Source organism: Vombatus ursinus, unplaced genomic scaffold, assembly GCF_900497805.2.
Source record: "Vombatus ursinus unplaced genomic scaffold, bare-nosed wombat genome assembly UNPS02014770.1, whole genome shotgun sequence".
In the NCBI taxonomy this organism is placed as follows: Eukaryota; Metazoa; Chordata; class Mammalia; order Diprotodontia; family Vombatidae; genus Vombatus; species Vombatus ursinus.
In genome coordinates this window covers 10,269,404-10,284,936 of record NW_020954548.1, presented here as the reverse complement: position 1 = coordinate 10,284,936, position 15,533 = coordinate 10,269,404, and the positions used below count along the sequence as shown (strand labels likewise).

Below are 15,533 nucleotides of genomic sequence, written 5' to 3'. Positions count from 1 at the left end.
TTTCTGTTCATTATACCATGCTACTTCTCATTTACATGCCAACATAAATTACAGGAATATTAAAAATAACCTGATGTTTAAGTCTTTGAAGCTATACTTTTTGATATGATTCAAGAAAATACTGATTCCTACTTTTGATTTAAAATCAGGTATTTACTCAAGAGCCTATGAGAGCCATGAAATAAGAATTCAAAATGTTTGAATATTAGAAACAAATAGTGCTATGAGGGTCACAATTCTTATCTGATGAAAGTCAATGGCATGTGAATTAACAAGAACAGAAAAAATTGTAATTCATATTCTTGTAAGAAGATAAATAAAAAGGAAAGCAGCCTTGGAATTAATAGAATCTAAGTCCAGGAAAGGGAAGGTAACCTTCTTGAAGGCAGGGACAGTCTTGTTTTTGTACTTATAGCTCTAGAGCCTAGCACAGCACCTGACACATAATAGGTGCTTAACAAATGCTGTTGATTGATTACTTGTTATATAATTGTTGACTTGAAAGGGACTTCAGAGGTCAAGTCCAATCCACACTTGAAACTTGATTGCCTCTACTGCATTTCCAAGAAGAGGTCGTCTAAGCTCCATTTGAAGCTCTTCATTGATGGGAATTCACTACTTCATGACGCAGCCCCTTCTACTTTTGGATAATATTTTGTTAGGAAATTTTTCCTTAAATAGAGTCAAACAAAATCTGCTTCTTTGCAAGTTCTACCCATTTACTTCTAATTCTTCCCTTTGGGACCTAATAGAACAATATCTAATCCTTCTTCAACTAGACAGCTCTTTAAATGTTTAAAGATAGGTATATTTTCTTTTCTTTTTAAAAATAATTTTTTTTGATGAGGCAATTGGGGTTAAGTGACTTGCCCAGAGTCACACAGCTAGTAAGTTTTAAGTGTCTGAGGCTGGATTTGAACTCAGGTCCTCCTGACTCCAAGGCCAGAGCTCTATTCACTAAGCTACCTAGCTGTTCCAATATGTATATTTTCTTCATGTCTTCTCTCTCACCTAAATATCCCCAGTTCCTTCAACGGATCTTCATAAGTTATGCTCTCTAAATCTTTCACCATTCTGGTTGCCCTTTACTGGACATTTCCAAGCTTATCAATATCCTTCCTAAAATGTGGTACCTACAATTGAACACATTTCAGTTACAGATATGGGCTGACCAGGATAGCGTACAGAGGGTCTATGATTTTCCTAGTTCTGGACTGTCCCTCTCTTACATGCAGCCTAAAATTTCATTAGCTTTTTTGACTTTGATATTACATTGTTGATTCACGTTAAATTGGCAGTTCATTAAAACCAACAATTTTTTTTCAGATGAACTGCTATCTAGCTTTGCTTCACCTATCTTGTATTTATAAAGCTTTTTTTTTAGCCACATGTATATGATTTTATATTTATCACTTTTGCATTTCATCTTATTAGATTGGGCCCCAAATTGCCTGTCAATAACTTTATGGATCCTGACTGTGATCTAACATGTTAGCTCCCAGTTTTGTGAAAATTTGATAAGCATACCATCTAGGGCCAACCACAAATTCCTGGTTCACTTTTTTCCACATTGGTCATTCATGATTTGTCTCAGAGCCTGATCATTCAAACAGTTCCAAAACCATATAACTTTAATATCATCTATTACATATCTTACAGGATCATAGATTTAGAGTTAGAAGGAACCTCAGGTTTGTCCTTAGGGATAATTGGAGAAATTTTGTGAAACATTTTGCTGAAATCTAGGTAAACTATAGTCATAGCATGCTACTGATTTACCTAGTCTAGTAACCTTGTCAAAAAAGAAAGAAAAGAAAAAGGTCAGCCTGTAATTTCCTGTTCTTGATAAAATTATGCTGCCTCATTGTTTTCACAGTTTTATTCTGGGAATTTTAATAACCATCCCTTTAATGATATATTCTACAATTTGCCAGGAACTGAAGGCAAACTCAGCTAAGTTTGCCAACTCCATTCTCTTTAATTAAATTCTAATAAAATTTTTATTAAGTACCACTACCTGCAAGGCACTGAGGATAAAAAAAATGACAGAGCCCCTGATATCAATGAGCTTACATCCTAGTTGCGGCAAAGGGATGGAACATGCATCTTGGCTCCTTTTGGTGGACCACATGCTGGAGTGCAACCAGTGGTACTGGGTTGATTTCAGTTTGTTCAGGAGGCTGTGGCCTTTGTTGAAGATGATTGACAGCTGAGCTAGGAAGAACTACTTCCTCAGGCTCTATATAAAGGAGTAAACTTTTCTCAAGGGAAAAAACTCGTCTCACTTTTGAGCATATAGCTTGAGGCTCCATCAGCATCTACTTTGGACTTCTAGTGGTGTGGGGGATTTCTCCCTTCCTCACCAGCACCCATGTTGCCTATAAAAACACTGCAACAAGCCTAGACAGGTCTGAGAATAGATTTCAAGTCTCTGCCTATCTCTTCTGCTTTGTGTTTCTTACCTAAGCTCAAATGACCAAGCAGTAATCCAGACAGATGGACATTTCTAGCCTTTGTGAGTAGGAAATAAATAGCTGTCTTATACCTGATATCTGCTTTGTATACGGAGTACCTTCTTTAGAAGGAAGCGTCTTAATCCCTGGTTCCTGACCTCATCATTCAGCTGAAACTTTGGTCTCCAAAAATACCAATGATCTTTTGACTGAATCCTGGTCTATTTAAGCCCAGAGCCAAAGCTCCCTTTCTGGGAGGGGCCCTTTTGGGATGCAGGTGACACATCCTTCTTTCCCAATTTCTCTAAACTGCTATTTATTCACTTTGAGTATTTTGAGTATAGCTTTAGTTTGTCCCATCTTTGCTGGTTGGCACTTAACTATTTCAGTTCAATTCAACTAACAATCATTTAGTGTGCAAAGGACACAGACAAAACACTTTGTGCAAAACACATCTGCTGGACACTAGAGATAGGAAGACATAAATGAAACAGTCCTTGCCCTCTAAGAACTTACATTTATTAGCTGCCGCATAGTTTTGAAATTTTGTGATTACATCAGACCTATTCATTGCATTCCTCTCTTCCTTCCCTCCTTCCTTTCTCCTTTAAGTTTATGAGAAGCCTGGGTTATTCTAGCCTAATAAGGATGTCTCCGTTTACTCGTTACATTGAAGTTTCTTCAGTCACCTTAATTGAAAATTGAGCCTGTAACATAAACTTTAATGAAGCTAGTTGACACCGGCGTGGAGAAGACAGTTTCAAGATCGTCGCTGGATGTGAACACAAAAATCTTGCTAACTGAGTCTCAGACACCACGCCTGGATTTCTCCTTTGCACGTATCCGCACCTCTCACGTGCCACAGTTGTTGCTGTGTGTTGTTGTTTTTGTTTTGTTTTTTATGTACGTACAGAACTCCCTCACTTGATTTCCTTGACAAAGTCTGTGGAACATCGATCTTTGCACTCCCAGCGGAACACAGTCTGAAGGGCTGATCCCTGTCCTCCCCATCCCAGACGGCTCCTCTGCCGACCTTCCTCTTCACTCTTCCCCTCCCCCTCCTACCCTTCCGCGGCCACTATAACTTCCCCTCAGTCACGGTCCACTCGGCTCTGTCTCTCTGCGCCCCCCCCCCCCCGCCCGTCTGTCAGGAGGCAGCGCGCAGGCGCCGAGGGCCGCGCCCTCCCCCGCCCCTCCATCTTGGGGGAGGGGGACCTGCACGCCCAGCGGCGAGGGGTGTGTGCGCAGGCGGGTTGGGGGCCGGAGTTTTGGGCTACGGCGGGCGGGGACTGACTAGGCAGCGGCCGAGGCCGGCAGCGCATCAGTCTCCCGGGAGACGGCGGCGGCGAGGGCGCTGCTACCTCCTTCTCTCTCCTGGTCGCAGAGCCCGCCGGGCGCGAGGCCTCCCCATGGATTCCCAGAAAGTGAGCGATGGGGGCGGGGAGTGGCGCCCCTTCCTCGCGTGCGGGGCTGGGCGGGGCTCGTGTCCGCGACGCGGGGTGTGTGCGGGGGACAGGGAGGGGAACTCCCTCGCCGGGGCTCCTCTTACCTCTTCTTCGGGGGGGCGCGCGGCCGGATTCCCCTCCCCTCCCCGGCTCCTGGCTCTGTGGGGGCGCGGGCCGGGGAGGGATGCGCCGGGCGAGCTGGAGGCGGCGGCCCCGGGCTCCTTCATCCCACTCCCCCTGCGATGGCGCCTTCCCCCGGGCGGCCCGGCGGCAGCTCCGTTAGGATCGCGGCATCCCCGGAGAGGAGAGCGCGAGCCCACGCCCTCGTCTCTCACTCGGGACGCTGGGCCCGGGAAGGGGCCGGGCCCCAGAGCCGACTCGCACCGTGAGCCGGGGATGTTTTTGTCCCGAGTGGGAGGGGGCCGTTTGGTTTCGAGCTCAGGTTTCCTCGGCGAGGAGCGAGCGGTCCAGGCCTGTGAGTGACGAGGAGGTCCCTGTTCTGAGGTAAAACTTGGGTCCATCCCGGCGGACCCAGAGGCTCGAGGCCCAAGGAGAGGCCCCCCCCCCCGTGAAAGCACTCCACAACGATCCCTGACATCTCGGTAGATGACCTCCCCACCCGTGGGTAGTCCGTGTTCGCTGGGATTGCTGCAAAATCGATCGTTCTAGTAGTTAGCCCAGCTTTACCAAGCTTATCTCATTGATTCTCACAACCACCCAGGGAGGAGGTGTCATAATAACAACAAGAACAACAATAGCAATATTTATATAGCACTTACTACTATGCGAAACTGGCATTGTACTAAGTGCTTTACAGTTATCTCATTTGATAACTCTCAACAGATCTGGGAGGCAGATAATAGTAATAATAATAACGATAGCTAGCATTTATATGCACTTGCTTTGTGCAGGCATTGTGCTGAGCACTTTACAATTGTTGCTTCATGTGATCACCCTAACAACCTTGGGAGGCAGGTGCAATACCTGAGGTCCGGAGAAGTTAAGGGATTGGACCAAGGAGAGTCTCGAGGTAGTAAGTAGCAGAGTAGGGATTTGAAATGGATCTTCTGAACCCAAATTATGTACTTTTTCTCATACAAGACACTGCCTCTTTTAGGGAGTCTCCCGTCTCTCACATAGTTAGCATTGTAATGCTGTAATAGGAAGTAAGGTAAAAATCAAAAGTCCTGCTCTCAAAGAGCTCACAGATTAATGGGGAGAGTATTAACCCACGGTTGTTTAGTGTTTTAAGTTTAGCCAGTTTAAGTTGTTATCCTTGTTTTTATAGTTGAGGAAACAGATCAGAAATGTAAAGTAGCTTCTTAGACAGGGGTAATATACATGCTAAGTGCCAGATCAGGATTAGAACTCAAGTCCCTTGACTGCAAGTTCTCTGCTCTCCCCTCTGCACTATACTGTCTCTCTTTAAATAGCATTAAAAGGGCACTAATTTGTACTGGAGCAGGGAATCATAACCACCGTGTTCTATTTCTTCTATTTCTAGTTCTGTCACTGTCTGTGCAATCTTGGGGAAGTGAGTATGCTGTTGGACTAAATGATTTTTAAGATTTCTTCCAATTTTAACTTTTGGTGGATAATGTGATTCTTTGCTCTGGAATCTAGCTTATTCTAAAGTAAAAGTGTTTAGGGTAATGTCTTCTAAAATACTGATAAAAGCATATCTGAGATCGTTCTGTTAGAAGTTATAAAACAATTAAAAGACATGTTTAAAGAGATTTTTTTTTTTAAATTTCAAGACTGTTGAACAACATCTCGGTAGATGACCTCCCCACCCGTGGGTAGTCCGTGTTCACCGAGATTGCTGCAAAAGTGGTCATTCTAGTAGTTAGGCATGTGAGAATATAAACATTTTTTACTTGAACATTTACAATATAAAGCACAGTTAATGTATGCTTGTGTCTTCAGTGAGAAATTAGGGGATATACTCTTATGATTTCTACTTTTTATGACTAACTCTAAAGTAGGTTTCTAAATATTCTATTTTTTTGTGCTTTGGATATTTTTATGGCTTGTTCAATTTTTAAACAGAATTTTTGTTTTTAAACATAACTATTTTAGTGTCAAGTTAATGTAACTTTTTAGATGAGAAATGTTTTGACTTAAATGATTGATTATTTTATACCCATCCTACCAGTTTGGATTTAAACAAAGAGATGCCATGTGGTATAGTGAATAGAGTGCTAGACTTAAAGTCAAGAAGACCTGGGTTTGAATCCTCCTCAGATGATTAATAGCTGGGTAACCCTGAGCAAATCATTTAACCTCTGTAGGCCTTATTTTTGTAATCTCTGAAAGGAGTTTAGACTTAACCTCTAAGGTCCCTTCCAACTCTAAATCTGTGATTCTATAAACAGTAAAATATTAGTAATTTTCACTTTTGGACTCTTAATTGTGGTCAGCCATGAGCACCAGTTTATCATCATAAATATCATATTTATCATTGGTATAGCAGGATTTAATTAAACTTTATGCAATAGCAGATAAACCATACTATTTAAAAGAAAATTCATCTTATATTGTGGCATTAAGAATATTTAATGTTCTTGATTTGAATCTTCTCAGAAATTATTATAGAATTATATTACATTCTAAAATTGTTAGATGTATTTTTCTCTATGATCAAACAGGAATTTTAACATTTTCCAGACAGATACATGATAGAGTGACTATGAAGATCCCTCTATACCACTTTTTGGAAAAGTGAGGGATTGTCTGTCAGTAATCAAGCAATTATTTCCACTTAAATAGGTATTCAGGAATAAAAAAACAAAGTGGAAAGGATGATACGCATAATAACAAGGATTTGATGCTAATATTCCTTTGAATTCAGCTTTCTTTGGTATGATACAGTGTAGATTGGCTGTTAGAGAGAAACTTTGAAACGTGGTGTTTTGTTGTTCTTTTGTACAACCACTCCCCAAATGAAATCTAGTCAAGCTCACCTTTGCCCTCAGGTTACAGAGTCTCCTTTATGTCTTTAACAAATGGTTTCCATGTAATAGACCCAAATGAGGACCATTAAATCCAAATTGAAAGAGGATTGGAAGTTCTGACTCATGTAACTCCGCTGCTCTAGTTATAGGATCTGAGGCTTAACTAAAGACAGTCTTACAGTAACATGATGGCTGCTAGTCAGCAAATAGATTAGTCTGACCAGCTGCTTTTCTATCCTAGGAAGTAATTTAGATACAGTGTTATGTTACCACAGACACTGTTTGAGCAGAGGGGGGAAAAGCCAATTGCTTTGGATATGTATAGTACCATGGATACAGACAACTTCAGCATTAACTTCTATATGTAGTGGGATTTTGTTGAGTTTCTGGAACACATTCTTGCAGCAGATGTATAAAGTGTAGGTGGCTTTGTCTGTTTTTAAAAAAAAAAAGCCTTTTGAGTATATCCTTAAGTAAATTTAAGAAAATCACAAAAGTTTCTTTACTTTGGAAGTATGAATAGAAACATAGAACACTGAGATACTTGGAGGAATTTGAGGAGGTACAGGATTTAGAATTTGGGAACTGGGAAAGATTATACCTAAATTTTGGTACGGGAGACCCTCCACATGGGGAAAGCCAGTGCTCTACCTTAGTAAAGCTGGAGAAACAGTAAGTTAGGGAACAATTGGAGGAGGCTTACTGAGAGTATTATGTATGCCCCTATATTCTTTTTTTTTCCTTCTTTTCCCTTCTCAATCCAGAAGATGTAGTAGCATAAACTGTAGCCTGGAAGAGAGAATAACTAACATGATATGATTTTTTAATGTTTTACTAAGTACATTTTTTATTTGAATCTCACAACAATCTTGTGAAATAAGTTCATTTTACAACTTGAGGAAATTGAGGTCACATAGCTATAAGTATTGAAGGCAGAATTCCTGAAGTACCAGTCTGACCCTGTCACCTCCCTCCTCAATACTCCTTCGGTTCTCTGCTGCTTCCAGAATCAGATACAAAAATCCTCTGTTTGTTGTTCAAAACTCTTCATAACATTGCCTCCTCCTACCTTTTCAGTCTTTTTAGTTACTCCTGCCATGTACTCTTTAATCCAGCCACATTGACTTCTTTCCTGTTCCATGGATAAGACTCCATCTCGGCTCTGAACATTTTCTTGGCTGTCCTCTATGCCTCGAATGCTCTCCCTCCTCATCTTGGTTTATTGATTTCCTTGACTTCCTTTAAGTCCTGGCTAAAATCCTATCTTCTACAGAAAGTTATCCCCATTCTAGTGCTTTTCCTCTATTAATTATTTTCCATTTATAGCTTGTTTGTATATATTTGTTTGCTTGTTGTCTCCCCCATTTAGATAGTAGGCTCCTTGAGGGAAGGGACTGTCTTTTGCCTCTTTTTTGTATCCTCAGCACTCTGCAAAGTGCTTGGTACAGAATAGATGCTTAATAAATTTTTATTGACTGATTTACTGACAGAATCTGAATCCAAATCTCTCCTGACTCAAAATTCAGTGTGATAACTTTTTATTTTTACTGGGGAGATTTAGAACATTTGAGGGAGCTTGAAGTTTGCAGTTTTTTAACTTTGTCTTGATAGCTTAACCTTGAGTTAGTCACCTCCTGCAGATATTTGAGAAATATGATTTGTCTGGTACTTAGGACTTGAAAGTCCTAAGCAGAACTGGGAGTGAGTAAGCAAGTTTTATCTTTGGTCCATTGCTCCTTGTTCTTTCTGATTCCTCTCCTTTTTCTTTCAACCTAACACTGCCTTCTCCCTAAATCTTTTTTTTCTGCCTCAGTGTTAAATATCTTTTTGATGTTTAAGCTCTCTACATAAGCCTACCTATTCCAAACTTATCCCTGTTTATCTTATGCAGAATTCCTCTTCCGTGAATGCTGCTGGTGTCTGCAGTGTATAAAACTGATTAAAGTTAATTCTTGGGAAGGTGTGAATACTTGATATGTCTAACCTGCTCAAAGTTATCTAATTTCCCACAAAAAATAAGAATAGGTTTTGTTTGTTGGCCTCCAGGTATTGTTTAGTATTGGCCCTTCACAGCATGCTTTTCTTGCCTTTCAACCTTTACCAATGTGTGAGGATTGGGAAATGCTTAGCAAAAACTGTCCTGTTTGGGGGAATTGGTGAGAAGCTTGATCCCCAGAAATAAAGTAAAATGTAGTGAGTTAGAAAACACAGGCTTACAAAAAATTTCCTAGTTAATGCCAAGTAAAGCTGCCTCCTTCAGTAGATGAGTTATGATGATAGTAACTGACAGTTTTGTAACCATTTACAGTTACAAAACTCTACACAAATTCTCATTTGAGCCCTCACCACGGTCCTGTGAGGCAAGTGATATAGATGCTGTTAACTCCATGTACAGATGAGGAAACAGGCCAAGAAGTTTCGTCTTACTCATGGTCACAAAGTATTTGTCACAGGTGGGATTTGAATCTAAGTCTTCTTGGTTTTAAGTGCTGTCCTTTACTATACCAGGCTGTTCCTTGGAGGCATGGACTGGTTGAATTGATTGAGTAGACAGGCTGTCTACTAAGTTTCTTTTACCCATTTCATCTTCCTTTTCTCTTCTTAATGGTGGCCTCTCCCAACTATCTCAGGAGTGTTATTCTTTTAACACCTCCCCCCAAAAAACAACAACAACAACAACACAGCTGGTAAAGATCTGACTGGTATCAATCATTTACGTTTGTTGAGGGATTTGGGTTATACTTTGAGTAAAATTCATTTATATTAAAATTGAAGTTACCCCAACAAGTTTTGATATTTGAAAATAAAAATCTTTACTTGTGAGATAGTCCCTGGGTGAAGTGGATGGTAGAGATTAACTCTAGTTTTAGGAAGACCTGGGTTCAAGACCTACCTCTGACACATATTATCTATCTGTGTGATTAGTGGACAAGGCCATCAATCAATGCAACAGACAACTTTGGAAGATCTATTTTTACAAGAGTACCACTGTCATTCCCAATTCCAAGGATAAATTGTCAGGTTTTCAAATTTGGAGTCCCCCACAGCTCATTTTTCTTCTTCCCACATATCCAGTTACACACAAAATCTTGTCTATTCTTTGTCTTTAATATCTCTTGGATATGTCTCCTCTTTACTCACATAGCCACCACCCTGGTTCATTCTAGGGTGGTAGTCACCTCTTGTCACTTTTTGCCTGAACTATTGCAATATTCTCATTAGTCTCTTCCCTCTCCAGTCCATAATGCAGTCAGCTGCCAGAGTGATATTCTTAAAGCATAAGTCTGACCATGTCACTCCTTTGTTCACTAAGCTCCATTGATTCCCTATTGCTTCAAAGATAGAACATAAGCTTCTCTTATCATTTAAAGTTTCCACAACTTGGCTTCAGATTCCCTTTCAGATTTAAAATGCACTATGACATATGGAACACTCTGCACATTACTCCCCTTCATATATTCTAGCCAGACCAGTCATCTTGCTGTTGTTCACATGACACTCCTTTTTTTCTTTGTGCCTTTTCACAGGTTGTTCTCAGTGCCTGGAATGTACTCCCTCCTCCTCTGTATCTCGTAGACTCGTTAGCCTCCTTCAAAGCTTAACTCAAGTGCCACCTCCTATGTAAGGCCTTCCCTGATCTCTTTATGTGCTAGTGTTCTTCCATTCCCTGTTACCTAGTATTTACTTGGGATAGAGAGCTGGCCTTGGAGTTAGGAAGACCTGGGTTCCTCCTATATCTGACACATATCAGCTTTGCTACCTTGGACAAGTCACTTAACTTTTTAGTTCTTTAGGCCAATGGTGTCAAACTCAAATGGAAGTGGGAATCATTAAATGATGCATAAAGTTCTCTATGGGTCACATATTGACTTAGAAAACCATATATCTTTGTGTAAATATATATATATATATGTATGTATATAATATATATATACACACACATACACATATGTGTGTGTATACATATACACACATTATATATAAACATATACATATATATACAACACATTTATTAATACATCAACACCTTAAAATCAGGAACTACATTTTAGTCTGCTTTGAGCTGAACTCAAGAGTGTGTGTACATGTATGGGGGCACACATGGCTATGTTTTACACATGTTCTGGGCTACTCTGTAAGACTATAAATTGCAGAGAAAGTGAAGACTTGTATTTGTAAAGGGTTTTCTTCGTGTGGGAACTACACATATCAATGAAATCACAGGTTTAGTCTCAATTCCTATATTTTGTATCTATTTATCTGAACAGTCTGTGTCCCCTGATACAATGTAAGCTTATTGAAAGTAAGAATTATTTCATTTTGTCTTTGTATCCCTAGTGCCCAGCATATAGCAGGTGTTTAAATATTTGTTTGGAGTGCAAGACCATTTTCTTTATTAAAACAGTCAAAGACAACAGTAAGCAGGTAGGGAGGGCAGCAAAGCAGTGATGTAAGAGCATTGGATTAGCATGAAGAGATCTTTGTCCTAGTCCCAAATTTGCCACTAATTAACTGTGTGACCTTCAAGCTATCAAGTGGGTTGTTATAAAGGAGTTCCTTTTTCAGATATGGATTGGATTAGATGACTCTTAAGGTAATTTTCAACCCTTGAGATTATAATTCAGAGAATTTATGATCTCATTGATGTAGAAATTTCTTCCAAAGTATCAAAACATCACCCATACACACCTGTATATTCATGTGCAACTTCTTCATTTATCATGGGAATTCCATCTAGCGTGCAGGAGATGTTCCTTAAGTTCTCTCGAAATCTCAAGGACAGAAGAATGTCTGTCTCTTAATCCTGATTCTTGCCACTTGACTAATCCATGTTTTTTTTTTATCATAGGTTACATTTGGTTGATGATATTCCTTATACGTCTTATTTATAACATATTGCAGTTTGCTTATGCCTGCCATATATACTTGACAACGACTAATGATAATTCATCACTAGAAGAATATTGGTAATAAAAAAGATGGGTCTTTGAAGGAGAAACTTGGGGTCATTTAAAAAAAAAGTGTTATAAAAATCACAGAGCTAGTTCAGAATCTACCTACTCCAATTCTGTCATTGTACAGATGAAGAATCTGAGGGCCCTGGAAATTAAATGATTTGCCCAAGGTCCCACAGGTAGTGCCAAAAACAGAATTTGAACCTAAGTCCTCTGACTTCAGAACCAGGGCCCTTTCCACTGTACCATACCTCCCTTCCAGGAGATCTTTGCAGGTCTCTTCTATGTTTTGAGTGTTTGTTAGCCTCCTTTCAGTTTTTTGCTTAGTTCATAGGATCCTAAGGACATAGATTTAGAGTTAAAAGGGATTTAAGAAGTCATCTAGTACAACACCTTCATTTTAGAGATTAGGAAACTGAGGATCTAAGAAGTTAAGTGACTTGCCCAAGGTCACATGGGTAGTAAGTGACTAATCTGGGATTCAAATCATGACCTCTGACTCCAAAGTTTGAATTCTTCCGCTGCACCAGCTGCCTGCAAGCTTTTTTTATACCAAATTTTCCCTATCCTGCTTCTTGTTGTTTTATAAATACCACTCATAATCTTCCACCACCCTTCTCTGTAAGAGTTTGCAAATTCATATTCCAAACCAGTGTTGCCATTGGTTGTCATATCTTACTTTTTATCAATGAAGTCAGACATTAATATGCTTTCTATGGTGGTTTAAGTTCTTTTGTTCTCATTGTTACAGCAATTGTTCTACATCAGTTAAACTTACGTGAAATGCATATTTAGTATTGTTGGACTTTCAGTGGTGTTGTCCAATTAATAGAGATTCACATACTTGAGTAGTATGTCCACTGAGTCACTAGATGTGGATCTGACATTTAGAGTGCCAATAACTAAGTTAAAGTTAATAAATTATCTAAAACCTGATTATTAGCATCCTCTTTCCCCTTTTCTGCTATCCTGCCACTGTCCCTGCAGAAGGGGGAGGGGTATACACAAGACTAAGGGCTATTTTACATTTTTCTTTGTTCATGGGTTGCCATGGCCAAGGAATTCATTACCAGGGGGCCAGACCCCTGATGATGAACTTCTCCTTATTTAACTCAGCTGGTTTTTTGGAAAGCACAGGCACAGTCTGTTGCTTGGACTGTACTTGAAGCCTTTCCAGCATGATGGAATCTGCCAGAACTTAAGCTTCCTTGGCAGAATCTTCAAGTACCCAGAATCACCTCAGTGCTACAATGAGGCATCAGTAGGACTATGTGTATGGCTCTAAGATTATATGCTTCTAAATTGCTTGACTTCCTAACTTATCATTTTCCTAATTTGCAAAGCGAAGGGGGAAGCAGTAGATTATCACTACAATTAAACTCAAAAAATGTTAATATTTGTGGGACAGAGGCCCTTGAAACCATGTTAAGACTATTAATAGGGTGATTTGTAGACTTTTCAGAATAATAATTTGAATTTATATACTACCTTAATGCTTACAAAACACTTTCCTCATAATACTGTGAATTCATGGAATTATTACTTGTTTTTTATCTATGAGAGGTGAAATGATTTGCCCCTAGTCACACAGCCAGTAAGAATTTGATCCAGGTTTTCAACCTAGGTCTCTTCATTCCAAGTTCAGTGTTCTGTCTGTTATGCTACATTAGAGACTTTGCTCCTTGCGTCTTTCTGGAGTAGAGTTGGGGATTGTCCCAGCAGAATCTGTTGGAGTCCAAGTTTAAGGACCCGGGATGGTGGGAGAGGAAGCCTATGTGTCATTTTTACTTGCTTTTCCTAGGATGTTTCTCTGCCCTATCACAGATCTTCTGACAAGCTCCAGATTTCCATTCTATTCCTGTCTGAGTCTGGATCTTTCCTTCACTATAGTTTGGTTCCTGACACTACTCCCACCAGTCACTTCTGCCTTAATACTTCTAAGTACTTTGTATTTTGTAAGTACTTAGTACTAAGTATTTTGTGTTTGTCACATTATAGAATTCATGATTTATTTGTTTAGTTGTATTGTGCCCTTCTTGTCTGGTGTCTTGAAAGTAGTCCATCTCTTTGCCTCTGATGCTATTTTTTCCTGTGGTAATGAAGTTTTTGTTCATTTTCCCTTAGAATCACCTTTGCTGATAGAGTTGTTTCTATATTTCTTTGAAATGGAAAATGTATGAATGAAAAGGGTCTCCTGAATAGTCATATAAATATGTAATTTTAAGACTTAATCTTAATTGCATGCAATGCTTTTCTTTGCTGTGGGATATGTAGAAATTAAGTTGAATGTTAAAGGATTTTCTGAACAGCCAATAGAGTGATTCCTGTTTTTAATATGTGTTCTTTCTGTAGTCAGTTATTCAGATATTAGCTGAAGGGAGGATATTTGTATGGAGTTATACCTGTTGGGATTATTTGTAGTACTTATCTTTTCACTAATATTATATTGTAAGCTCCCTGAATTTGCCTTATTTCTGCTGCTATAGTTTACATTTCTTGAGGGTAAACTTGGTAAGTAAATATTGGTTGAATTGCTTCTTAAGGTTATGGTACCAAAAAGATCCACTAATTTGAAATTCCATTCTAAGCGATAGTATTATTTAATTACTTTTTGGAAGGATCTGGGTAAACTGTTTAAGAGATTTGGTTAGATGTATGTGACTAAACTTTCCCCCTTATTAATTTTTCTTCCCACTAAATTAAGTCAGTGAAGAACTATCTGCCATATTTGATTTTTCATTATTCAAAAAAATTGAGGGGAAAGTGGAGAATCTAAATACAGTAATACCATAAAAATCATTGGTTCACATATGTCTTGGAGCAAAATAAACATTTCATTGATGATTAGATTTAACATTTAAATATTTTTGCAAACCCTCTGATCTAATCTGAACTGATGTTCATTTTGGAGTATCTAAAAGAACTAGAGACAGGGTGATGTAGTGCATTGATGTCCAACCCAGATAGAAAAGTGGGCCACCAAACTGTGCAAAACATTTCCTTTGGGTTATATATGACTTAGAAAACCCCACATTTATATTTTCTTTTCTTTCTTTTTTTTTTTAAATTATACATCAACACAATCAGATGGGAACTACATTTTAGTCTGGTTCAGGCTGCACCCAGGAGTTTTGTGGACTTAATGTGTTTGACCTCTAATGTAGTGGATAGAGAGCTAGCCTTGAAATCAGGAAGACCTGGGTTCCAGTTTAGATTCTGACACATATTCTACCTGTGACCCCGGACAAGTCACTTAGCAGTGCTCAAGTCAATTCTTGTGGTCTCTAAGTTGCACTGGAGGGGCCAGCCTGCTTTGGTAAGTGAAAGTCCCTGTAGTATTCCAGTGAAATCAAAGGTCCAAGCCCTCTCCTTATCCTAAAAAACAAAACCCAAAACCTAGTAGGAGCTTGAATTCTCTCAATAGCTTAAATTTTGTGTGCTTTACTTTGCTTTATATTACTTTTACTAGTTTTGAAGTGCATGGTATGTAAAATTCTGTTTGTATAGTTACTCTGGCAATAAACTCTTCTTTACCAACTGTTATAAGCTTCTTCTCAAAGTAAAAAAAAATTCTCGTAGTTGAAATGGACATTGTATTTTCTTCCATTCATCTACAACTCTTCTGTGTTGCCCTAAAGCTAAAACAATTTGGTAATTGTTTTAGAAGCTTAAGATAACCTAGCTGCGTGTAGTAAACGGGAGAAGTAAAGTGAAAAGCAGAAATTT

General features: G+C 39.2%; 1 protein-coding gene across 3 annotated transcripts in view; it reads left to right on the top strand.

Annotated features, from left to right (window-relative positions):
- Window positions 1-3,795: 3,795 nt before the first annotated feature.
- The window catches only part of FSD1L (fibronectin type III and SPRY domain containing 1 like), a 90,690-nt gene continuing 78,952 nt past the window's right edge, over window positions 3,796-15,533 (top strand). For all 3 annotated transcript variants that reach the window (XM_027862972.1, XM_027862970.1, XM_027862971.1), the window contains exon 1: window positions 3,796-3,877. In XM_027862972.1, the coding sequence (XP_027718773.1) occupies window positions 3,863-3,877 (15 nt within the window). In that variant the 5' untranslated portion in view covers window positions 3,796-3,862. The remainder of the gene's footprint in view (window positions 3,878-15,533) is intronic.